Source organism: Bactrocera latifrons, unplaced genomic scaffold (genome assembly GCF_001853355.1).
Source record: "Bactrocera latifrons isolate USDA-ARS-PBARC rearing strain unplaced genomic scaffold, ASM185335v1 scaffold_159, whole genome shotgun sequence".
In the NCBI taxonomy this organism is placed as follows: Eukaryota; Metazoa; Arthropoda; class Insecta; order Diptera; family Tephritidae; genus Bactrocera; species Bactrocera latifrons.
Window position 1 is genome coordinate 734,995 of NW_017535063.1, and position 27,954 is coordinate 762,948.

The 27,954-nt window shown below is 36.7% G+C and overlaps 1 protein-coding gene across 3 annotated transcripts; it reads right to left on the reverse strand.

Annotated features, from left to right (window-relative positions):
- Positions 1 to 36: 36 nt before the first annotated feature.
- Positions 37 to 27,954, reverse strand: LOC108966327. 3 transcript variants are annotated; one of them, XM_018929175.1, is made up of 10 exons: positions 26,773 to 27,954; positions 9,954 to 11,368; positions 9,403 to 9,878; positions 8,228 to 9,261; positions 8,017 to 8,149; positions 6,409 to 6,866; positions 6,224 to 6,320; positions 4,485 to 6,151; positions 3,051 to 4,417; positions 37 to 199 (listed from the first exon to the last, which is right to left on the reverse strand). In XM_018929175.1, the coding sequence occupies exons 1-9, from the start codon at positions 26,932 to 26,934 to the stop codon at positions 3,497 to 3,499; spliced, it is 6,363 nt and encodes a 2,120-aa protein (XP_018784720.1). In that variant the 5' UTR covers positions 26,935 to 27,954; the 3' UTR covers positions 37 to 199; positions 3,051 to 3,496. The 3 variants fall into 3 exon arrangements, with proteins under 3 accessions (XP_018784720.1, XP_018784717.1, XP_018784719.1); XM_018929172.1 differs by having other exon boundaries at positions 8,011 to 8,149; XM_018929174.1 differs by having other exon boundaries at positions 8,011 to 8,149; positions 8,228 to 9,246; positions 9,388 to 9,878.

A 27,954-nucleotide genomic window follows, 5' to 3' on the forward strand; every position in this document is an offset into this window, starting at 1 on the left:
AACAATTTTTAATTATAATAAGTATGTATACATAATATATGTGGTTGTCTATTTTAAATTTTTATATATTAACAAGAACAATGATTATTTATTTCGAGAGTAGTGTAAACTCTTTTTCAAATAACTTTAGTCATATGCAAAGGAGTACACATAAAAATAGCAGCAGAAGGTTGAGTGGTGAGCGGATGATGGAAGAGTGCTAAGATAAGTATAAAACAAAGAAGACTGTGAGAACAGACTCCACAACTAAGTGCTTTATATATTATTAGATTCATATGGATTTGTTTTTTTGTTTTAAATTTGTTTGAGATTAGCTTAAACTACGTATAGGCTAGACTAATAGGCTAATAATGTTGTAAACAGAGTACGAATAGTAGGTAAATAGGAAAATGGAGATTTCTAGTTTCTTTACTACCAAAATCGTATTGCCGTCGTTTCTTAAAGAAATGTTAACAGCGTTTACATAAATACATATATATACATACGTATATACATATAATAAATTGTTTAATTAAGAGCAAGTACCGTATATATAATTAAATAAGAATAAGAAAAGTGTGTGCCAAATAAAATTAGGCACTCGTACCTTTATAAATACATGCAAATTACATAATTTTTTTTGTTACTTTTTTGTTTGTGTAAGGAATGAAATGGATAATTTTGTATTAGTAAGTTTAGATATGTATACATTTTGAGATTTTTTCCTATTTAAAATAACATATGGGGCGGAAAGAAATAAATAATTTGTTGATTATAACAATTTGATACTGAGATTCGCTACATGTATGAATTCGAGTGTGCAGTTTAGAACAATTCAATTAATATTTAWTTAAAAATTTGTTGAAATAATAACGTTTCATTTAAACATTTTACAATTTCATCAATTTTGTCTTTGAAAATTCAGTCCCAAATTGCTACTAACGAATGAACAATAAATTATGGCTGACAGAAAAGTAGTTATGAATGTTTTTGCAAGAAAATAGGTTTAGAGAAGTTTACTGTGTTTTAAAAGCTACATAAACAAGACAAAGAAATCTTTGATTTATTATACATACATATATATTGATATGGATTTTTAACACCTTTTTTTCTGCGTATAAAAAGTTTTAGTGCTGGACGATTGATTAATAGGCTTATTTTAAGACAAATTATGCTTTTTCCAAATTTATTAATGGCTTCTTCACAAAACATCTAAAAGTTATCGATTGTGTGCTGCTGTATAATTTTTATTGAATTTAAATTTCAAGAAAATGTGATTGAGGTTAGGGTAGAAGGCGCCCTAACATGATAGCTGGAAAATATGGTAACATCATATAAATATTTAACGATCATAATGAGATGGTTGGGCTATTTAAACTCAGATTTCAAATACTGTATTTGTGTTGTAGTTTACAAATAGCTTATGAATTTTGGGTTGTTGAAAAACTATTCAATCGTGCAGTTCTAAAACTATCTTATTTGCAAATATATTTATTGAAACTGACATTGGCTCGTTTATAAATGGAGATGAATTATTAGTTTGTTAATTAAGAACATATTTTTATAAAAAAAAAAATCCAATATAAGCATATAATTTTGAAATAAAATATATTATTTCAAGCCATATTGTTATTTTCAAACTTGCCAAGCAATATGCATTAAGTGCCTACATGTTTATACTGAAAATCTCTTTATATCATTGTATACAATATACAATTTTTGTATAAGAAAAATCGGCTTTTGAGGGTAAAAAATTGAAATTTAGCTACAATAAGGCCTTAAAGACAAATGGATAATAAATAATTGCAATGACAGCTGCATGCGGATGATAAATAGGGAATTGTATACTTTAACGTATACAACGTATGAAATTACAGATAACGATTGAGCCAGCGCAAATTAATGCCAGATTTACMAAAGATAAAGAATACTTGAAAATAAAAATAAATATTGAGTTATCAGATAAATTCAACATTAATGGGCAATATGTGTATATGGGTATGTGAATAAAGACCTCATTCGTAGCTCTATGAGATTTCATATAGTATATAAATTTTGTATGTACAATCAATAATATAAATAAACCATGTATACATATTAATATGTTGTATTATATGTATATGAGTAAAATTATATGTCCATATACATACAATAGAACTCTAAATGTAAGTATATACGTATGTAAAACATATTTAACTGTCTCTTATGTGCGCGTAATCAAATAATTCCACTTACATGCTAAGCGTGTGTATTCTCATATATACCACTATTGTTGTTGTTATTTTGCTCATACCTTCCTACGTATAAATTTATATACATATTAATGCCAATAATTAGCGCATATATCGTCTATATGCATGTCCTGTTGTGTAGCTGATCGGTTCAAATATATATATATAAGTCCTCTCTATTGTAGTTGTGGGCGTGTGTATATACATACGTATGTACATATGTATAAAATATTTTAACTCTAGATGTATTTAAAATTATTTACATATTTGTTTAAACTTAAATTTGTGATATTGTGGTTATATGTAATATTCTAAGCTTTACTCTTACACTATGTATGTTTACATAAGCAAGCATACACTATAATTTCATCTGTTATACACACTGCTACATACTGTAAAAACGGCGCTTACGTTCCACAACGCTGTTAAGCACGAAGGAATTTTTTCAGAAACTTTCAATTGCAATTATGACAAATATAAATTATTTTTGTACTCATATGTATTGAGCTGAACGTTATTGCAGTTGGAAGTACGACTTATGACTTTATTACAAAGAAGTGATGTGAAATGTTGAAAGCGAAAGTGACTTGCTTTTGCTGGAAATTATATAGCGAGCTCGYGTTTTTTTTAAATAGTGTTCGTTTTAGCATTTTAAGGTCTACACTTAAGAATATATGTATATGGTCACATTCTGACGAATCAAATCGCAGCTTGCGTAATCCTAACTACTTAATATTTTTCATATATATATGTATATACATATATATAGTTAAAGTTTTTTTAATATAGTTTTATTTATATATTATGTTGTTGTAGCTTATAAATCTAACTTATGCTTACAAGAAATGTTCGCCTCTCTTAGTTGCGATTGATGCATATATAGCTGTTGCTGCACTAACATCGTCTCCCATCGCACCTTCTACACCGCCCGCAGCAACTGTGGCTGTTGCAGCTTGTGCGGTTATTGCGGGCGGCGTGGCGCCAAGCGCTGTCATTGTATGCCACCATGCGTGCGGTGACTGATGATGKGCAGAAGCATAGCTTTGAAGATGGTGATGTAGTGGTAGTTGTGYATGCGCATGTGCATCTCCGGCTTTATGATTGTGATAATGTCTGAATGTTTGCAGCTGTTGATGCTGCGAGTGATTATTTATGCTTACTTTCAATTGTTCTGGCATCAACCGATTTGGTGCACCATAAGTGCTTATGCCGCTACTATTGCCGCTAAAACACTTTTGTTCACCAGTCATTGCTCTACCACCCAACGCCCCGCCCTATTTTAGGTGTCAATCATTTTTCACTGGATAGTAGACTAGGTCCGATTGTTGCGGGTGTTGTGACTGCAGTTGCTGTTGTTGTATGTGATGCATGTAATCACTGATTGGCGGCAGCACAGTTTTCTGCTCATCGCCACCGCTACCAACACCACCACCCATTAGCATTGTGGGATAACCACYGCCTACGCTGCGATCGTAGATACTGGCATGCGGTGGTGGCGGCAATAGATGTGGTGCGAGTGGATGATGTGCGGTTGGCGCAAGTGGATGATGTCCACCAAGCGAATGTGATGCCGCATGTGGATGATAGGGTTGAAAACTGTTCTTTTGTTGTTGTTCCGTTAAATCCCCTAAACCGGGATGATGGGGAGGCAAATGATGGTGGTGGTGTGCAGCTGCAGCCGCCGCTGCGCTAGTGTCATACAGCGAAGCTCCACTCGGCGAGCCATATAAGCTGGTGTGTCGCATCAATCCGGCTGTGCCGTAATTCCCAATAGCAGCAGCAGCGGCACTATGGTGTTGTTGTTGAAGTGAATGCGGCTGGTGGTGGTGAGCAGAGTGCGGATGTTGTGGTTGCGATTGTTGTTGCTGCTGCTGTTGCTGCTGGTGAGCAGTAAGTGAATTTTGAGGATGCTGTTGCTGCGTCTGCGCTTGAGATTGTGAAACGCCCATTTGCCCGCCACCCGGTTGCATTATATCAAAATTATACTCCATTGAAGTTGGAGCATTGTCAATGAGATTCGTTAGGATACTGCCAATATTGTTGTAATTGTGCGGGTCAGCCGCACCAACATTTACGCCACCTGCTGGCCCGCTTTGTGCATTACTTTGAGCTTGTTGTTGTGTTTGTTGCTGTTGTTGTTGTTGCTGCTGTGCTCCTCCACTGAACATCATTTGTGAGGCAGCAGATCCAGCGGAAGGCCACATACTCTGCATGGAAAGAAGGGAGATTTCTTGTAATTTTTAACCTAAACTAACAGTAATTTCCACAACATACCTGAAAACTCATAAGTTCGCCTCCAATCTGTGATTCTTGCTGCTTGTTGCTCACACTACCATTTGGACCAACTGTCGACTGTTGTTGTTGTTGTTGCTGCTGCTGCTGCTGGTGTTGTTGTTGTTGTTGTTGAGTATGTGGATTCGGTGTTGTTGTGCCGGAAGGACCACCATTTGAACCGACATTCATGGGAAGCCCAAGAAAATCAGGCGTGTCAACAATATAAAATTTGGCGGGATTGTCTTTCAGCTCGCCACTGGCAGAAACGATACCCTGTTGCTGTTGTTGCTGAGTGGGCGGTTGTTGCTGCTGCTGGGGTTGAGGTTGTTGAGCACCAACACCACTTACCGTACTGGCGCCAAATCCAATATTGGCCCAAGGCGCTTCATTTGCTTGTTGCTGCAGCGCGTATTGCTGTTGTTGTTGTTGCAATTGCTGCTGCTGTTGTTGTTGGTGCTGAAGCGGCGATTGTTGCGGTTGTGGCGACTGCAAGCGTCCCCGTTGAGGCGAGTGYGATGGCTGATGATGTTGCTGCTGCAACTGTTGAGCGGGTGTAGCATGATGCAACGGTGAACGTTGTTGATTGTGACGATGCTGTTGTTGTTGTTGTTGTTGGTGCTGCTGCTGCTGCTGCATTTGTTGGTGATGATGCAGCATTTGCTGATGATGATGCAATTGTTGTTGTGTCGCAGGCATATGATGCGGTGAAGTAAAATGTTGTTGCTGTTGTTGTTGTTGAGGATGTGGTTGGTGCGGRCTTTGCGGTGTATGGCTACGCAGATGTTGCTGCTGTTGTACCACGGTCGCTGATGATGCAGCTTGTTGTTGTTGATGGTGCTGCTGTTGGTATTGATTGATTAATTGATGTTGCTGATATGCGCTGGCATTACTTTGTCCTGCAGACGCACCATGATTAGGGTCGAAGTGGAATTCTGATACACCAGTTATATTGGCGACACCTCCAGCCGCAGCAGCACCGAAATTATTTAGCCGTGACAAAAGATTATTGCCCGATACATTAGCATTACCACCAACCACGCCTAGTACAGCGGGGCCACTGTTCACGGCGCCATCCGGAGTGTTGGGTGTTCGGCGATGTTGTTGCTGTTGCTGTTGCGCGGGTGGCGGTGTTGGTCGTTGTTGCTGTAATTGCGGTTGTTGAAGTTGTTGTTGTTGCGTATGATGTACCGATGCCACCGCTGCCGGATTGCAATGCTGTGGCGGCACTTGTGACAATGTTTGTTGCTGTGGTTGTGGTTGTTGCTGCTGCTGTGGTTGTGGTTGTGGTTGTTGTTGCTGTTGCTGCGGCTGCTGTTGCTGTTGCTGTTGTGCCTGATGGCCAATCAATTTTTCGGCATTAAAACTCTGAGTATACAAGGAATTCTGYTGGGATTCATTAGTTGACAGTGAATGCTGTGACGCCGACGCTGACGCAGTGGATGATTGGGAGCTGCTATTGCTAATCATTGATGCATTGAATGGATCCTGCTGAGATGTACCAGGTGTGGTGGAAAGTGGMGGTGGTGTAGATACATTGCTCACACCTCTCTGCAGCTGCTGTTGTTGTGGATTCTGTTGCTGCGCCTGCTGCTTTGGTTTACTCGTGGTGGATTTCTTTGTMACTTTCGCGGGAGGTGGGCCCGGCATATCTGGCGTCGGTACCATTTCTGGGTGTAAAAAAATACACAGTATGCAAAATTTAATTTCGAAAATATATTAACATGCACTTTTCTACGAACCTTCATCCTTGGCAAAACGTTTGACTTTCTTCGGCGATGGCTGATTACCGTGTACGGTTTGCTTGTGACGTACCATATGAGTTTTCCACTTGAAGGTCTAATTACAAGAAACAAATAATTGAAAAAAAAATATATATATGATAGAGGRGAGTTTGACGTTGTTGAAAATAACACTTTTAACTTACCTGATCACAATAACAGCAGCAATGTGGTCGCTCYTCCGAGTGTGATGGCAGATGTCGTTGCAGTGATTTTACTGAGCCAAATCGCTTGCCACACAAAGTGCACTTACATTCCGATGCATCGGTATGCGCATTGCTATAATGATCCTTCAGTGCCGGATATGTAAAATACGATGAACCACAAATATCACAAACATATGTTCGCTTCACTTCCGTATGTAGCTGAACATGGCGTTCCAAATTCGCTTTCAAAGTAAAACGATTCTGACAAATGTGGCACTCGAAAAAGTTGTCTTTTTTATGGACACGAATGATGTGCTGATAAAGTGCATTTTTTGAGGGAAAATCTGCACCGCACACCTCGCAAATAGCACCGTCAGCCTTGTGGCCCGTCGTATCTAAGTGCTGTTGATGAAGTTTCTTATGAGGAAACTTTTGGCCGCATTCTATACACGAATAAGCTAAGGGAAAGAAAACGAAACAAATTAAAATTTTAACAAATAGAAATATGCAATTGTGTTTGATTAGTAAAAAATGCATAAAAACGGAAAGCGTTAAATTCGACTGCACCGAAACTATAATACCCTTCACCGGACAATTTCTTGAAGCAAGCGTTTGCTAGTTCTTTCCAGCTGCCTTGTATGAAATCAGCAAATATCGATTTGAATTGAGTTTACTTCATAAGGAAAAATAGATACATTATGAACATCTCTATCTTGATTTCGATTGGGTGATTTGAATGGCAGCTGTATGCAATAGTGTTTGATCTAAACAATTTGTTTGTAGATTGGAAACTTGACTTAGACAATCATCTATGCGAATTTATACAGATATCTGGTAAGATAAAAAAGTTTTCCATACATGGACGGGGTTGTCATCGGGTGAAAAATACATGCTATAGTAGTCCGAACTGAAAAATTGGTTAGAAAGTTTTATCGTTGTCTCAAATAATATATGATAAYTTTCGTAAAAATATCTTAGCAAATAAAAAAAATTTCTATACAAAGTGATTACTCAGTTTGTTTTGCAGCTTTACGGTATAGCGGTCCAGACTGCAGATAGTAACACTGTCTTAGGAAATTATACACGACAAATCTCGTAAAAATATCTTGTCACATAAAAAAGTTCTTCATAYAAAGACTTGATTTTGATCGATCAGTTCGTATGATATAGCGGTCCAATATCGGCTGTTCCGACAAATGAGCAAGTTCTTGGGGAGAAAAGGACGYGTGCGAAATTTCAGACAAATATCTTAAAAACTAAAGTACTAGTTTGCGTATATACAGACAAACGGACGCACAGACGGACATAGTTAAATCGATTCAACCGGGATGTTTCCTTTTGTGCGTTAAAAACTTTGTGGCAAACTTAATATACCCTGTTCAGGGTATAAAAAAASAAAAGTAGATATAAAAACCAAAGTGCAGTGTATAAAAAATACAGCGTGAAAACCGATTTTAAGTTAAATAAAGCCACAAAAGATCGATGACCATGTACACATGGTATAAATATACATGAATTATAGAAATTTACACTTCATTTACGCTTAAKGTACACTCTACACTCATGTTTGTGTTAGTATTTCGACAATTTTCAGGCACTCACACTCACTTTTGAATTCTTTCTTGCTGTGAGATTCGACATGGGCATGAAATTGTTGACGACGCGAGTAGGATTCGCCACACGTGTCACAAACGAATGGAAACTCCTTGGCGTGCACTGTTCGATTGTGATGAATTATTTCCTAGAAAGGCAAACAAAAAAATATAATTTCAATATAAAAATAAAACTGAGCTAACGATTTAAATTCCATTATACATACCTCCAATGATGTGCCATTTGGTTGCCCACAATCATGACAAAAACCTGGGTGTATTTTGTAATGATCCAATAATGATTTTCGTTTTCGATACGACTTTGGACACTGCAAACATTGATAACTGGGTTTCGCCTTCTTCGCACCAGAGCCGGCTGCGCCTTGGGCTCCGCTACTACCTGGCGGTGCTTGCAGTGAAGTGCTACTGCTGCTACCGCCATCAATAAGCTGTTGCTTCGGTTCCATGTCGTCCAAATCATGTTCATCCATGTCATCATCCTCATCGTGAGATAAATCATTGTCATCCAACCCCAAGGATACGTTCAACGAAGCTGACGAAATCGAACCGGAAGTTGATGCTGATGCAGAAATGCCGGACAAAATGTTGCTAGGCGTCGTTGAGAGTGCACTTGACATTGATGAAGAAGYTCCTGATGTTGGTGCGGTGGAAGCGGAAGACGTGCCCGCGAGTTGTTGTTGCTGCTGGTGCAAAAGCAGATGCTGTTGTTGTTGTTGTAGCGTGTCAACATGTTGTTGATGCATATGCAACATTGGTATCGTGTGTTGCAATTGTTGTTGTGATTGTTGCTGCTGCTGCATTTGCGAATGTGCGGTTAGTGGTGATTGCTGCGCGCCTTGCTGTTGTAATGTTGGCGATTGCGCTAACAGCTCCGCACTAAAATGCTGTTGTGGATGCTTCTGTTGCATCACAGCGGGCAAACTACCGTTATCAAGTATATTGTCAATGCTGTTGATGAACGCAGCTGTATTCGTGCTCTGTTGCTGCATGCGCTGTTGTTGCAGCTGAAGTTGTTCCTGCTGTTGCTGTTGCAATTGGTGCTGCGCACTCTCAGCCATACCACCCAGTAATGTTAGCGGGTGTGTTTGYGGATGCTGCAGGTTCGCGTTAACGTTTCGATGCTGTTGCAGCAGCTGTGGAGTATCTTGATTTTGATTTTGTTTTATTAGCCTCTGTTGCTCTTGCTGCTGCTGTTGTTGTTGTTGCTGCTGAAGTCCCAGAAAATGTGACTGGTTTGCATCTGTCTCTTATACACATCTAGATGTGTATAAGAGACAGGGAGTATCTTGATTTTGATTTTGTTTTATTAGCCTCTGTTGCTCTTGCTGCTGCTGTTGTTGTTGTTGCTGCTGAAGTCCCAGAAAATGTGACTGGTTTGCATTGAGCACATTGTTATGTAGACTTTCAGGCATTTTTTTCATCGCCGTAGAATCGCTACCAGGTCCGTTAGCACTACCGCTACCACTACTATTACTACAATTATTCCGTCCTGGCAAGAGCATCGATTCGATTTTGTTAATATTGATATTACTGTTACTGCCATTATCCAGCGTAGCGCTATCTAAAACATTCTCGCGCGCGACATCGTTTACTGCCGGAAAATGTAAAGAATTCAGCGGCTGTTCATTTCGTTCTTGCAGATATTGATTGGAGAAATTCGGCTGTCGTTGCTCCAACAGTCTATTTTGCCGCTCGATTTGCGGACTAATGCCCTGCAGAGATTGTGGTTGCTGATTCTGCTCCTTGGGAGCTACACTTGGAAGATCACCAACAATATTTGCTAATTGCTGATTATTGTAGCTAAGATTATTTATATTATTGCTTGCTGTAAGGCCATTTATCACAAGGTTGCTGTTTCTGTAATGTTAAGTAGAAATAAATAATATTATTTTTCAGATTTACAGCAATAGTTGTATTGTATAAATATATTACCCTTGTTGTTGCTGCTGATTATGTAGTAAAGGTTTACTATTGCCGCTCAAACTACCGCTGGTCGTGCTCTCACCTCCCGCTAATGAAGCAGTGTTAGTATTGTTTATCGTTGTCGTCATCGTCGACACACTTTCTGGCGTCGTGRCAACCAATGTTTGCAAATCTGTGGTGGTACCGCCATTACTACTATTGCTATGGCCACTACCGCTTGCGCTACTACCACCGCCTAGCACGTCTTCGATATCCGGCTCTATTTCCATGCCATGCATCAGACGGCCAGCGCCCGCATCTTCTTCGGTAATCTCCTCGAATTTCAACATTTCGGGAGCTGCTACCGACGTAGACATTTGCGACTCAGATTCGGACTCCAGTTCCGAATCAAATGTGATCGCAGGTAAAATTTGCCGTTKTTGTGTATACGCTGTAGCCGCTGCAACTGTTGCCAGTTTGCGCAGACGTAACTGTTGCCATTCTTCCAGACGCTGTTCCCGCACTTTTTCAAGTACATGTAATGGCGGTCGCGTGCCCAACAGCTGTCCAGATAGAATGAAATTCTTGWAGAATTTTTTCAAGAAGGGTTTATGCTGTTCACTTAGCGCTGTTTGTAGACGAAATCGAAATAGTTGTTTGTAGGCTCGCACATTAAATTCGCCCGTACTGTGATGATAGTGTATGGTCCATTCATTATCAGGATAGAAGTAATAGTCATCTTTCGCTTTCGTAGTTGGATTACATCGGTCATCGATACTGAGCACGAGTTTTTCACTTAGCAATCTAGGATAATTATTATGTTTATTGTTTTTGGTGTTATGGCGTGTCAAGTTTTTCTCCTGATCACTTGCCGCCAGTTCAGCCCAACTGTTATAACTGTCATCGCCAGCTAAACGTGTAATGGCGCCAACACTATTACCCACAATTGCTTGCTCAAAGGTGGCACTAGAATTCGCTTTAGTCAGGTGTCTCGTATTTATAATAGACGAAGGTATCAAATCGAGCGGATCTGGTTTTAGAGCATGTGTGCTGTTATAATGCAAGTGTCTGTTATTGGAAGAAGAATTTTCTACATTGGCATGCAGGTCAATGCCACCACCCATGTCGTCATCGTCCTCGTCGAGACACATGATCTCTTCCTTGCACAGGATCTTCTCAAAGTTCTGATTAAGATCTGTTGAGCCTTCATCTTCCGTTTTAATCTCTTCCTTTTTGGCAGTGAGCAACAATTGAAGCTGCAATTGTTTCTTGTTTACGGTTTTTGTGGAACTAGCAAACTCATCGGTTATATGGGGGAAAAGAGCCCTTGTCACCCGTTCACAAGCTTCGGGATATTTACATTTCAGCGTTCGTAGCAGATAATGAAGCGCCTCGCATTGTGATACAGCGTCAAGACTATCGAGCAGATTTAGCGACTGCCCAACCTGTAATTGAAGAAAAATTAAATTAATATATTAGATGATAGYATAGCTGAGAAGTTCGAAAAATAGATAACATCAGTCAAATATGTATGCAAATATTCCTGACCTAAAGAACACTGAATGGTGACAAAAACAAACTTTCTAAATATAATATTAATTTTTTAATATTGACTTCACTACTTTGAGAACTATTGAGGGAAAAGCTAGTCCTCCTTAGAATTTACCTCTATATTTAGCCCTTCCATATTAGCAACAATTAAAAATTTATCTAAAATGTAGCACATATGGACATATAGGAGATAAATAATTTCCTAAAATTAGCTATAAAATCAGCCTGTATCTGGAACCAGATTTAGGTTAGGTTATACTGGACGGCTGCGCCGTTATACGTACATAGATTATATCTAATTTTCATACTTCATCTAGTCCCTTGAAATGCGAAGATATAAATAATGAGTGTTAGATAAGGCTGGACAGAMCCAGAGGTGCTTCAGCGACTTTCTCATGTCTACTTCTATGCAATATCTGCATGTGTCGTCTAATACGAATTTGCCTCACATGTGATGTCAGTGACCTTTGTTTGACCTATCTTAGGCCTAAAAATATCCCGCATTTTTTTCGAAGCTAAATGAGCAAAAAATGGACTTGTTCGTGGCCTTGGCACATTATCTTAGCTCTCCTTCATCTAGTCAACGAATTCTATCTCACCCTTATCCATCTGTTAGCCCATTCGAAAATTCCATTATGTACGGTTTTTAGACGGATGGGGCTTTTGGTAATTTAATTTTACAGAATACGCYTCTGATCTGCAATCCTCTAGAACCAGATATACGAATACTGGAAATTTTTCTAATCTTGGGTTCTGTACCAAAGACTCGCGGAAGATTTCGTATACGTCACGGAAAATTATGTTTGCTCCTGGTTTAGAGGTTTCCTAAATAGACAAAATTTCTTTTGTGGGAAATTATTAATAATATTACAATCCTGTGTGGTTTGTATTTGGAAGGCATTGATGGTTCTAACTTTTAAACATGAAACATACCAATAATAGTATTTGGCAAATGAAATAGACACATCCCTGGAAACCGAGGAAATAATATTTTACAGTTACAGCATAAAACATAGTGTAAATATTTCGCAAAGAGTAGAAGAGCAAACTTATTTAAATCTAAAGTAAAATCCATTATTTGATGCTAGGTAAATCGATTTTGAGAGTACAGCTAGCTAAAACAAATTAATTTTGCAAATGTAATCAATTTATTATGCGAAAAACAGTCAAAATAAAAAGAGCTTGTATATACGAAATACTTGGATACTATGCGAACATAAAGAGCTACGTAAATCCATCGATCCAAAGAAATGTACCAGTGTTTGTGAATGCGAGACCAAGTTGTAAATAAAGCGCCATCACGAAATTAAAATATAAATACATGTACATATATTTACTACATAAGAGTATATGTATATACGCGCGCATGTTYATATAAATACATACATACATAAATACTAAAGTTAAGTAAATGAATGAAAAGCACGATAATCAAGTTCTATCCGCATTTACTCTGCGCCTCTTTCGGCAGCTCTCATATACCGGAGGTATGTAGTTAGTTTGTCTACAACTTCTGCTTTAAACACACACAAGCATACACACACATATGTATGTATATATACATAGATAGGTATAACTTGCGCCAAGCTTTCTAGCTAACATGTTTTCCACCCTTCTCGCTTTCCTCCTCTGTATTGCCTATACATTTACATAMATACATATTATATTACCACCACCACCTACCCATCCGCCTACTTCATGAAATGTTTACGTTTTTTCCTAACTTTTTTGTAGATACCTATGGTGCACACGGTTCATAGAAAATGCATAAAATGCGCTGGAGAGTTTATTACATACATATGTACATATGTGTATATATTTTATTCACTCATTTAGTAAATATCCGCTATCTTACTTGGTTTTAAAACAAATTAGTTAGCTGTGGAAAATTGAGTGATGCAATTATTCGGATTTGCTTGTGCCACAATGGATCTCAGCTTGGCCCATTGGCGCAAAAACAGGGTTTCGAAAATTTCAGATCGATATTAGACCACTATTTTTTTTTTAAATATCTTAACGAAATTTGTCATTAATGTTCAAGGCAATTGTACACTCTGCACAGAAATTCAGGTCGGATCACTATAGGATATAGTACCTACATAAACTGACCCTTCTCAATCAAGTACTTGTATGGGACAACTTTTTTTTTTTGAGAAGATATCTTCAAAATAGCATATTTAAGAAATGCAACTGAGACGGGTAATATAGCTTCGGTGCAACCGATGTCAACGTTGTTTCTTGTTTTCAGTCAATAATAATATAATATGTAATCTGCTGTTATTTTAATTGTAACTTTTGTTACTATATATTAAAGGGTTATCTATTTCGAGGTTCTCAATTTTTTTTTAAGAAAAAGGGCACAGAAACTTCAAATTTAATATTCAATGTTTATTATCATTCGAAACAACATTCTTTCATTTATTTTGGAAGATTCTCTTTCATGGCTACATCTCAGATGGTCATCCGTTGAGTCCAATTTTTGATTACTCTAAGGMTTGAATCGAAGCGGGATTGCCCGCATGTATTTAGACTATACATATTCCCACAGGAAAAAGTCTAACGGTGTGATATCATAACACGATCTTCGTAACCAATCGACTGACCCAAAACGTGAAAATATCTGCTCACCGAAGTGTTTTCTCAATAAATCYATTGATTGATGTGATGTGTGGGGAWTGGCGCCGTCTTGTTGAAACAAAATGTCACGAGCTTCAACTTCAGGCATTAAATAGTTGGTTATCATATGCTTTACTTTCTCAGCGCCATCATGTTTGAATAAATCTGGATCGATGACCACACCAAACCGTTGCTTTTTCTGGATGAAATGGCTGCTCTTGAATCTCTTCATGTTGCTCTTTGTCTCAATACATATAATAATATACCCATTGAGGCAGAAATGGCCCTCATCATTGAACAAAATTTGGCTCGAAAACGTCGGATCTTAATGAAACTTTTCATGAGCAAAGCGGATCGACTTAAAACATTTTGGTAACGGTTTGTGGTGTAAAGCATGTCAATGCTAGCCTCGTAACAAAAGGCCTGCCCAAAAAACGACTTGATAACTAGTGGCTGATAACTCTACATTCATCAAACGCATCATTCCTGTTTATGAGACATTGAATATGAGCCGAAATCGAAAAATTACAATTTGTTGAAGGCACTGAATGTTAACCCAGACGAGGTTTAAAACAAGTTGGCATGTTTGTATTGGAATTAAGGAAGCCTATTTTGAGGGTGATAATAAAAAGCTTGAACACCTATAGAATACAATGTTGCTTTTTGTCAGTCTGTGTCGAATTTGATCAGATGATATATATGTAGGTGTCATCAACTAACATTTTTATACTCTTGCAACATATTGCTACAGAATATGATAGTTTTGTTCACCTAAGGGTTGTATGCATCACCTAAAACTAACTATATAYATATAAGTATWTAAAKGATCATTATGAAGGGACGAGTTAAAATCCGGGTGACTGTCTGCCTGTCCGTGCTAGGTAACGTGAGTGACGTAATCAGGACTCTGCCACGCTTACAAAACGCCATTAATCTAATATATAAAGCTCGAACTTCTGGGTGACTTTTCTCGCATTTATCGGTACACATTATCATAAAAGTGGGTAAAATAGGGCGAAAACTTGACATAATTTTCATACACATGTCACTAATATCAAAATTTTCGAACATCTGGCTGACTTTACTCCATATGATTGGTATTGTATGTGAGCTAGCTTAAAGAGACCCAGAGAATTTTTTTCTAATACGTAATATTTGGTGTTGGTAAAAATAAATAAAATCCGTTTGATATTATCCCTACTCTCTACTACATATTATATGTATAATGATTTTYGTTTTTCTAACAAACCTTATGCCGAATATGTCGGTCAGTGTATGAGCTATATATGTATAGTAGATTCCGATCCTCTACTTAACACTTTAAGTTCTTTCGCTGGCTTGGATTATTGCAATTTACAAGAATAAAAGATATTCGATTGCATCCGAACATTGACCTTCCTTACCTTTTTTATTAAATATTTGAATGTTTAATGCTGTAGAAACATGCATTTTTTTTGTTGGAGATTAAAATATAAACCCTATACCTTGATTAAAAATTTCTAAAAATTATAACATAATTTTTTATAATATGTATACTTTATTATGCATGTATGCACGCACTATTGTCTGAGCTCATGTTTTATTTGCAGTAGAAATATATTACTAACTACATATGTAAATAGTCAGTTGCACNTTGAAACAAAATGTCACGAGCTTCAACTTCAGGCATTAAATAGTTGGTTATCATATGCTTTACTTTCTCAGCGCCATCATGTTTGAATAAATCTGGATCGATGACCACACCAAACCGTTGCTTTTTCTGGATGAAATGGCTGCTCTTGAATCTCTTCATGTTGCTCTTTGTCTCAATACATATAATAATATACCCATTGAGGCAGAAATGGCCCTCATCATTGAACAAAATTTGGCTCGAAAACGTCGGATCTTAATGAAACTTTTCATGAGCAAAGCGGATCGACTTAAAACATTTTGGTAACGGTTTGTGGTGTAAAGCATGTCAATGCTAGCCTCGTAACAAAAGGCCTGCCCAAAAAACGACTTGATAACTAGTGGCTGATAACTCTACATTCATCAAACGCATCATTCCTGTTTATGAGACATTGAATATGAGCCGAAATCGAAAAATTACAATTTGTTGAAGGCACTGAATGTTAACCCAGACGAGGTTTAAAACAAGTTGGCATGTTTGTATTGGAATTAAGGAAGCCTATTTTGAGGGTGATAATAAAAAGCTTGAACACCTATAGAATACAATGTTGCTTTTTGTCAGTCTGTGTCGAATTTGATCAGATGATATATATGTAGGTGTCATCAACTAACATTTTTATACTCTTGCAACATATTGCTACAGAATATGATAGTTTTGTTCACCTAAGGGTTGTATGCATCACCTAAAACTAACTATATAYATATAAGTATWTAAAKGATCATTATGAAGGGACGAGTTAAAATCCGGGTGACTGTCTGCCTGTCCGTGCTAGGTAACGTGAGTGACGTAATCAGGACTCTGCCACGCTTACAAAACGCCATTAATCTAATATATAAAGCTCGAACTTCTGGGTGACTTTTCTCGCATTTATCGGTACACATTATCATAAAAGTGGGTAAAATAGGGCGAAAACTTGACATAATTTTCATACACATGTCACTAATATCAAAATTTTCGAACATCTGGCTGACTTTACTCCATATGATTGGTATTGTATGTGAGCTAGCTTAAAGAGACCCAGAGAATTTTTTTCTAATACGTAATATTTGGTGTTGGTAAAAATAAATAAAATCCGTTTGATATTATCCCTACTCTCTACTACATATTATATGTATAATGATTTTYGTTTTTCTAACAAACCTTATGCCGAATATGTCGGTCAGTGTATGAGCTATATATGTATAGTAGATTCCGATCCTCTACTTAACACTTTAAGTTCTTTCGCTGGCTTGGATTATTGCAATTTACAAGAATAAAAGATATTCGATTGCATCCGAACATTGACCTTCCTTACCTTTTTTATTAAATATTTGAATGTTTAATGCTGTAGAAACATGCATTTTTTTTGTTGGAGATTAAAATATAAACCCTATACCTTGATTAAAAATTTCTAAAAATTATAACATAATTTTTTATAATATGTATACTTTATTATGCNTTTTTGTTGGAGATTAAAATATAAACCCTATACCTTGATTAAAAATTTCTAAAAATTATAACATAATTTTTTATAATATGTATACTTTATTATGCATGTATGCACGCACTATTGTCTGAGCTCATGTTTTATTTGCAGTAGAAATATATTACTAACTACATATGTAAATAGTCAGTTGCACATMCATATGCATATGTATGTATGTGTATGACTATGTATATGCATAAAATAAATTATATTTATTTTAACGAGCGGCTCTCACATGATGTGYTGTCATAAGAAATCGTATTTAAATATGGTACTTAGGTAAAAAATTTACGAGCTAAGCWCTCAAATACAAATAAACATATGTATGTATGTATGTACATAAGTATTTATGCAATACAAGTGCATTCAATATAATATTTGTTTTATACTAGTACTTTAGTACTTTTGTTCAACAAATTTTGAAGCGAGCTTTTATATAAGTATGTACATACATATGAGGGTGGTCCAATAASTATTTAGCTTACAAAAACACCCAAATTTTGGAAACTCCAAATATATTTCTCTATATTTATCTTCTCAGCATAGCGTCTTTTTATTTCAACACTTCAACTTCTTTTCCCATCTGAAAAACACGTTTTCTTAAAGTCTTTAAAGTGGGCCCATGTGGTGATGCCAACTTCCAAATTCAACTAAAATTTCTGGCCGCCGAGTGATATTGGAGGTGTGTTTCAACATGTTGCCAAAGAGGAAGAGAATTTTTGTAATGTACTATGTAACTTCAGTGGGAGGAGCAAAATTCGAACTTCAACGTCAAATAATTAACCCTTAACTGGTATCGACATTTCAGATAAATAATTGCCTTATAGAAACACTGAAAATATTTACACTGATGGRAAATAATATAGTATAACGTAAATATACTGATCCGAAATATACAGAAACGAAAGGAATTTATGTAGATGGTATGAAAAATATTTTTTCAAATTGGAACTATTATTGGTTCGAAATTTGTTTCATATTATTTGAATGAAGAAAAGTTAAAAATTAAATAAATATGGTCCAGAAATTAATAGCAAAATTTATTGATGCACTCTCATCCTAGGAGAAGAGTAATAATATACTTAACTGCAGTTAAATTCTAAGAAAGRACACCTAATAAAAACATTGATATATCTACGTAATTAACCGGTATCACATATGAACATACATGTGTACATATGTAAGTACTTATGTATTCACACTGAGTGCATTCTAAAAAAAATTTATGTATGCAATGCACTGATAGCTGTTGTGGCATTTGTGCAGTTGAAGATTTTCTTTTATTCTAGTTCTAGCTTCTTGTCGTTATTTTATCTCGTTTTATTCGTTTATTATTCATTTGAGTGGGAAGTGGGGCAGTGCATTTTTAGAAGCGGTCATACCACTTTAACGCAGCGCACTAACCAAACTAACAACTACACACTTACTAACAGATAGCAAGCCAGTTGTAGAAATATACATACATAGAAGAACAAGTGTTTCGCAAGTCTTTTCGACAAATAACAAAAATGAGGATATTTTTAACAAGTGCATCGCTAAATTGGCACACAGCATTTCAGTGATGCCAATAATCATACATATGTATGTACTTGCAAACATACAGTACAGTAGTAATTTTTAAAATTAATGAGTTTTATYTGTAATGGAGATAATAATTAACACACATTTAACACAATTATAACGGRGGATGTCTCTAGAATAATACAGACTTAAATGACAAGGTATTATTGTGTTGTTGTAGTATTAGTAGCAAAACATCCATACAAAATGACCCGATTCGTATGAATGTATGTATGTACACATGTAATTTTGAATAATATGCATATACATATATATATATATATACATATAGTATATATGTGTATATATGGATGGGTTACACATCCATTTGTACCAGTTACCGACCGAAATTGCTTAAGGAGGGTTCAGCAGCGTAATTGTTTATCTCAGAAATCATTCTCATAAGTTACGATGTGACTTCATATTCAATTCATCTTAACAGTTCATATCCGTTCTATTTACGTAAGCAGTTCCGACTGTTATGATGTTATAGAAACTACATAAATTAATTGAATACTGTCGAATTGACAGTTTTTGGTTACATTATAATCGGTCCCCATTCGGATTTCTGAAACCCGATTGGTATCAAAACAATTAATCTTAAGGTGGCTCCATCATTTATAACCAAACCTAGGTGGAATTTGGATGAAGATTTCTGGTTGATCTGCTAAAAATTGGTCCGGGCCTAGGTTAGGCTCAATGCCAGTATGTATCAAGAGGATAAAGAGCAACATAAAGCCAAACAGAACCCTGATTTTAATCAAGCTATGTCCTATGAAGTCTGATACCTCAAAACTCGAGTAACTCGATCGCGTATATACAGGCAGACATGGATAAATAATCTCATACACATAATAAAAATAATAAGTACCCACTCGTATGGCTTTCGATGACTAATAAATTTATTTTCATTCATATTTGGAGGGAAAGACTGTTGCATTTATTTTTTATCATTAAAATAAAAGAAATAAAGATAAAAAGGATATTAATAAAGAAATTAGTAATAAAAATTTAAATAGGAATTAAAATTTCTTTAGATAATTAAAAAAAATGGGTGGTGGTTTGACTGCATTCAGTGAGAGGAAGTTGGTAAAAGTGTTTATGGCTCCGCTGTGAATGGCGGTCATGTTTTCACGCTATTCTGCTATGTAAATTAACTCGCTAAAGCTTTCATCTGACCGTTCGGCAAGATATTATCTTGCCCATATTGCCTGGTGTGTTTCTTGGAAAATTAGTCCTTTTTAGCGAGACATAACGACACGGTTGTACTTTGGATTTAATAATCAATACTTCGAAAAAACACAAAAAACTACTAACCCTTTTCAACCTGCATCATGAATGCAAACATTTATACATATCTAGACGGCATGTACATATGTACATAAATTCTTATTTAAGTTGCGAATTCTCATCCATGCTTCCAAGCTCAAATATAAATTTACGTTTCGTCTGACTCTTGCCTACCCCGAAACACATAAATTCAATTAGAAGTGATAAAAATTTAAATTGTGAAACTTAAAAGGGGATTTAATTAAGTCAAGAAGAAACAAAAACGCCGTGGAGAAAAGCTAAAGAAACATGTATAAAAAAGAATAACAACAACAAAATAATAACAACACTTTATTTGCATTCACTATATGTTTAGTTTGCCTGTATGTATATAYATAAGTATGTAAATGTTTACATACATTCAGGTTATGTGCTCCACCTCACTCTACTTTTTGCTCCAATCATATCCTCTTCTATGCTATTTCGGTTTCTTCTCTCTTATTATTTTTAACGTATTGCACATACACACATACATATGTAGATACCAGAAATTTAGTATGAATGTTTTAGCATTTGCTTATACAAATGTACATGCTTATTAACAAAAGTATATAAATATATTTATATGTGCTATATATAAAWGTATACATACATATTTATGTATGCAAGAATATTCGGTTTATTCTTTCTACTACTTTGCTCTACTCTATTCTCATTCTGAAATTTGTATTCACTCGCTGCTAAAGTCAACGTCACCACTACAACTGCTACCACCTTCCGCCACTTATGTGTACATATGTATATTTATTTTGTATGTAAATATTTTGTATATTTTGTTGCTGGTTCACTAGCCTGGTCGAATTGCTGCCACCGCCACTGTCAGCGCAGCAGCAGCAAAAGTTTAGTTTTGTTCTGCCACCTTCACCATTTCGGTGAATTTTCGTAATAGACGACGATATCATGTCGGCGCTAACGTTAAAGCTGCGTTCAAGCTAACTGCAACGTTAACGCTGACGCCATCGTTGGTGCTGGCAGCAGCCTCGTCATCTCAGCTGTCGTGCCGCGTGGTTGTTTTGGATTTTGTAGTTGTTCATGCTTTTTATCGCTGTTTTAGAGAGAAATAGCCGCAGTTGTGGCATCTATCTACATGTCTAAATATGCAATTTAAATATATATGTACATACTGTGCTTGTGTTTAATTTGTAGAATGTATTTGAGTACATAAACATTTATCTGAATATATGTACTTATGTACATACTTTACGCCACCTTCACTTAAAAATAAATATATAGATATAAATACAAGTTTAGACTATAAGCTTACATATTAACAAAAAGTTTTTGTAACCGTATACATATGTATGTATGTATGTATGTCTATGGTTGGTATAAATGTAAATATTGAATTAGAGTAATGTCAGTGGGGAAAGCTCCACGCTTTAATATGAGAGAAACTTTTTTTTTGCAATTTAATTTTATTGTGAAAAAGATAAAAATTATTGTTTTTTTTATATTTTACATATGTATGTATGCTTATATAGCTGACGGCGAAGCTGATGTACACATTTGGCCAATCAATCTTGTATTGGTATTTGTAAAATGCAACTCACTGTTGATAATGAAAGTTCCCGAAAGTATCGAGAACTAACGTATTTAGTCAAAAAATTTTCTCTGACAAAGAAAATACAAGGCTTAATAGAATTATTATACTAAAAATAATAATTTAATCCCAAATACCGGAACGCAAAACAAAAAATGTGATCTCAAAAATCGTATTTAAATATTTAAAAACTATTTTTTACTTATAATCTAAATTATTCGACTGAAAAAAACTACTCTTAAGCTTATAAGTATAAAAAAAAAAAAAATAAATGGTTTTAGAATTTTTGCTCACATTTTCGCTCATGCATCATGCAATTTGGCAATCTTTAGAGTTATATGTAGCGATTGCAGTTTTTTAAACCCTCTTTTATTTCAGTTTTTAGTTTTAAACACAATTTTTTTGGTATATTACCTTTCAATTTAATAATAAWAATCTCAAAATCAGAATTAAAAATTGAACATTGAAGCCTCAAAATTTGAATTGAAAGACGAAAATGTAATTTTTGATCCAAAATKTTAGAGTAGAATCATTCGCAACCCTGTTTGTAAATCGGTCTGAATACCATTATAACATATGTATAATAAACTTCGCTCAACTTTTAATATTCTTAAAAAAACTATGTATGTATGTATATGGGGGAAAAATTATGCCAATTATTTTTTATAAACAAACTTGATAATAGGAAAAAAAATTCAGCATAAAGAACTGTTTGTCGCTTGAGTCTTTTATTTTCAACTTATATACATACATACATTTGTATGTTTCAAGTCTCCTGGGGTGGACGGYATCTTCCCAGCGCTTTTGCAGCAGGGTGAACAGCCTCTGCTACCTCACCTTGTTCGGCTGGTGAGGGAGAGCCTTGCAATGGCGTACATCCCTGACCCATGGAGAACGGCTGAGGTAAGCTTCATACCCAAAGTAGGAAGGAAGGACCTTGGCCAAGTCCTACAGGCCGATTAGTCTAACCTCCTTCCTACTGAAGACTATGGAAAAGATCATAGACCATAATATAAGGTCGWCGGCGCTGAAGAGTGCACCCCTGCATGCTGCTCAGCATGCATACAGAGCRGGAAGATCCACCAGTACGGCTCTGTAYCAGTTGACCTCGGAGATMGWGAGYTCACTGGAGAAAGGGGAGGTGATGATATGTGCCTTYTTWGACATCGAAGGTGCCTTCGACAATACATCTCATAAGAGTGTAGCCAGGGCGATGGAGAAGAAATGTGGCAGCACCAGTGCGCRGATGGATAGAGGCCATGCTGCGCACCAGGATCGCCGAGACCAGGGTAGGTGGAACAAAGATCCGTCTGGGTGCGACAAGAGGCTGTCCACAGGGAGGTGTGCTATCACCTCTACTATGGAGCCTTGTCGTGGACGAACTATTAGCATTGCTAACTGACAATGGGATCCGCTGCCAAGGGTATGTGGACGACATTGTGATAWTARCAAGAGGCAAATTTGAAGATACTCTCTGTGACCTAGTGCAACGGGGTCTAAATCTTTCAAAGGGGTGGTGCAGGGGAGTGGAACTAAACATCAACCCCTYAAAGACAACCGTTGTCCCTTTCACAAGGCGCAGGTCCCTACCCGGCTTGAGGAACCTCACACTTGGGGGCAGAGAGATCGAGATGACTAGCAAGGTTAAATACCTGGGTCTTACGCTGGATTATACCCTACGGTGGAAGCAGCATGTGAACCAAACGCTGGTCAAAGCAACAAAAGCGTTAATGGTGTGCAAACGGCTGGCGGGTAAATCCTGGGGCTGTAAGCCAAAGATCGTTAGGTGGTTGTGCACCATGATTATGTGACCGATAATGACGTACGGGGCGGTGTCTTGGGCCTCCGTAGCGTCGCAAGCTTCGGTGGTAACCCAACTATCGAAGCTTCAGCGGCTAGCATGTGTTTGCATGACGGGCGCTATGCGAACCTGTCCGACGGCAGCTCCCCTTTGGAACTTAYACCGCTCCATATAATGATAGGTCAAGTAGCCAAGCACTCACTTCTGCAGATAACAGSAGAGGGATGCGGCAAAGGCAAGATAATCTCGTCGCAGATGATGGAGAGGATAAGTGGCGACATTCCTATTGCCCTCCTCCCAATGGACGGCATTACTAAATCAACTCAATTCACGAAAAGGTTTAAAGTTACCCTCGGTAGCAAAAGTGAGTGGAACGACAGCACTCTKGAGCGAATGCTAAGGGATAGTACATTGAGGTSGTACACCGACGGCTCAAAAATGTCGGAAGGAATAGGTGCGGGTATTGTAGGCCCGCGTACCAAGCTCTCCATTCCGATGAGAATCTTTCCGAGTATTTTTMAGGCTGAAGTCCTGGCTATGAGTCGGTGTATAGAGATAAACCTCCACCGCAACTATCACGCAACGAGCACATAACTAAACTTAGCGATAGTCAAGCGGCACTAAAAGCGATCTCCTCCTACGAGATCAAATCGCTATTGGTGCAGGAGTGCAGAGAACGGTTGCACAACCTAGGTGCAAAGAACCAGGTGCACCTAATCTGAGTGCCCGGCCACAGGGCTATAGCCGGCAACGAACTGGCTGACGAGCTAGCTCGCTCCGCAGCCTCCACCAGTATCGTTGGGCCCGAACCGTTCATTGCGGTGGGTTCCCACACTGTGAGGAAGCTGCTCCGCAAGRAAGWAAGAGTGTGCGGGGAAAGGTATTGGCAGCGAGCGCACGGTATGCGTCATGCCAAGCTGCTAGTTGGGGGGTATATCCAAAAGAGGTTCAAATCGTTAAGTAACCTCCCAAGAAACAAACTCAGGATCCTGGTTGCATTTTATACCGGCMCCTGCAAGCTGAAAAGGCACTTAGCTAACATAGGCCTATCATCTTGMGCCAACTGTCGGTTTTGCAACAGGGACCCTGAAACCCCGGAGCACCTGTTAATCGACTGCATTGCAGTCTGTAGGCACAGGTCGAAGGCCCTTGGAGCCATGTTTCCGGATAGGGATCACATCGCCTCGTTAGCACCCAGCAGAATACTGGACTTCGTCAATATGCTGGGGCTAAGCGAGTCCCTGTGAGTTAGGAGAAGGCACAATAGACCTAAGGTCGCAGTGCATTCCTCAATTATTTATCTTATCTTATCTTATGTTTCAAATATTGCAAAACTTTAAACCAATTTAAGAACCGAAACAATGCAATATATGCATAGATCGGAAATAAGTTTAATATCAGTATCCTGCTTGAGACGATTGTCTYATGTCTCTAATTGTCACAATCGTAATTTAGTTCTAGTTGTATTACCAATACACAATTAAATAGTGTTTATAAATAATTAGAGGAATATGGATGGTACACAATTTAAATTTTCAAAATACTGTTATCTGACGGCATGGGAAAATATTTCGATAAAACGAAATTATTGGTAATATCTCAAAATATCTCTCATTTTCAAGTTCTTTAAATATGCATTATTTTTTCATTTTATTAAATGTTTACTATATTTTTTTATAAGTACCCTAAAAATTAAAATATAAGCCTATTTCGAAATAATGTTTGTTTTCTTTTTTTTTTAAGACAATAAAGGTATGTTGGCATGTCGGTTCATATACATATGTATGTATGTATATTTGAATATCATAACAGGAAGGTGAAAACAGCGAATGATAAACAATATCGGCGAAATGTAGCGAAATACAGTTATAAAAATATACATGTACATAAGTATATACATACACATTTTTTGAATACATAGCCAAAGAAAACAAGTTGAGAAGAGGGCAAATAGACAACATAACGAGCGAGCAGCGAAGCGTCGATCAGGGAGACTGCTATTAATATGTATGCTAATTTATTTGATGTTTGTTCGATCTGAGAATTTGAATGCTGCCACACTATTAGTCAGCCCCAACATTAATAATGAGAGTTAAAACAGCGTTATAACATACATATATTTGGAAGTACACGTTATCGAAAAATAACAGAACAACAACAGAGGTGCAGCTGTGAGGTTAATGTAAACACGATGAATGAATGGGGGGACGATAGCGCTTAACGACATGGAAATAACGTCAGCAATCATTGCGCAGAACAGTTAACAAATAATAATGCCTGCCAAGGCAGTACAATGCCAAACAACAGAAATGTTTGGTATAAAAATTACTATATATTTGGAAATTATATCATTATATTTAGATGTAATATCAATTGCACAGACGAATCATCAATACTCTTATAACGGGGGCATTTGGGCGAAAATGTTCTGCTCCTGTCAGATGTAATAATTTGAAATTAAATTAAAGTGATTTTATGATTACTTTAAGATGTCTAAGTATAGCAATTATTATTAAAGGAAATATAATTGACGGTCGTTTAACTCGAAAGATGTAGTAAATGACTTTTACATTTTTTTCTTTATTAAGCCCCTTATTGTAGAATATTTGCGCACTGTATATTTGAAGAAATTTGAAAGTATGAGTTATAAATATTTCATTTATTATTTATTTTTGTGTWATGGAAAAAATTAGCAGGTCAATTTGTGACTTAAACTGGACATGTCTGATATTATACAAAATGCCTTAACCAACTTAATTAAATGTGTCTAAATTTCTCGACTGACCTTAGCACAATTGACAAAAGTATGGCTATTTTATTATATTAATTTCATGAAAATTTACATCAGATTTCAAAACTGTGAATAACTTTTCCCCACAACTTACGTTACGTTAAAAACCCTCTGGGCAAAGTGATTTTACAATATAAATTAAAATTTAGATTTGRCTTGTTCTAGCTCTAAGTTATGAAAGACACCGCAATTTGACTTTTTCTCAGTCTCTAAGCCGGCCATTGCCGTATGTTTTAATATATCTCCATGAAAATTTAAGATAATATTCTTTAAATGCCGTGCGAAAAAAAAGATTTAACTGTTTCCAAAAAAAATCATAAAAATTGGCCTTATTTTAAAAGAATTAATCCTACTCTGGCCTAAAAGAAATATCGCTTAATTTATTTTGCTCTCAATTATAACTAGCGCGCTACAGTTTTCTGCGTATAATAAGTACATTGTTTTAACCATGTGCATAATAATATACCGTTTTATATTAAAAAGACATTAATTAAATGCATTGTTTCATTGAATGCAATCTTAATTACCAGTAATTTGAAATCCAATTGTATTGTTTTATTATCCATTTTGTTGACGCTTCCTGCATTTGGAATAGTTATTTTTATGTTTTCTTTCCCAATTCCGTTTGTTCCACTTCTCCCACTCACACACTTCACTGCACTCCTCTTTTGTAATCTCCTTTTTATCATACACTTTGTTCGCGTTTCTTTATGACTTATATTGGTTTGTTGCTGTCAAACTAGACCTACTATTGCTCTCTTTCGCACACATGACATTGATATCCCAATTGAAACAGAAAAAAATGTTACTTCTTCTGCTTAACCTCTTCACTTATCTTCGTTTTACACTTTTCTTACTTTTGCTCCTTCCACATCCACTAAAAATTTTCAGTACAATTCCACTACATTCATTTTTAAATCAATTTTCGAGCACATTTCAATTAGATATTATTTAAACAATCGAACCAGAACTATGATTCAATTCTATTATTTGCTTTCGTATATTTAATTAATTTATTTTATATTTCTGCGCGTTTTGCCACTGCCACTTCGGTGGCACACGCACTCATTCAMACAACATTCGTCCATTCGCGCCGCACATACGTCGGCTACACAATACAAATAGAAGCAGCGGCGGCTTCTTCTCGTCTCGGGTCGCACTAGGTATAGCAACGTTGATGACGGGCGCGACGTCCTCGCTGCGGCTTGGAGCGCAGCAGCGGCTGTGACATCGACGACGGCAGCGAACAAAAATCAAACTTTTTAATAGTGGCTATAAATTAACTCACTAACTACAAATTATTATAACTTAGCAAAACTTCACAATAACTCTCATAATATTATACATTTTTCAACCGTAGAAATACGTCTTTTCACAATTTTTTCACAAATTTTCGCTCGTACGCGCTTCACAATTTCAATTTCTTGCGTTTTGCTACATCGTATTCATCGTCGTCGTCGTTTCTCTTTCGTTCCGTAGTAAATTTGACAGTGGAAAATTGAAAATGGTGCGGAGCACACTATATGTGTGAACAGTGGTGGTGACTTTTGTTAGTGTTGGAGCATATGTGTGCATCTGTGTTAGATTTTAACATGATTGTATTCGTGAGGTTGGCGTTAAAAGATTGTGTGTGTAGGTATTTTAAAATTTTGTGAACTTGGCAACATGATATATGACGCAGTGATGCCACTAWAATTGTTGTAAATAAT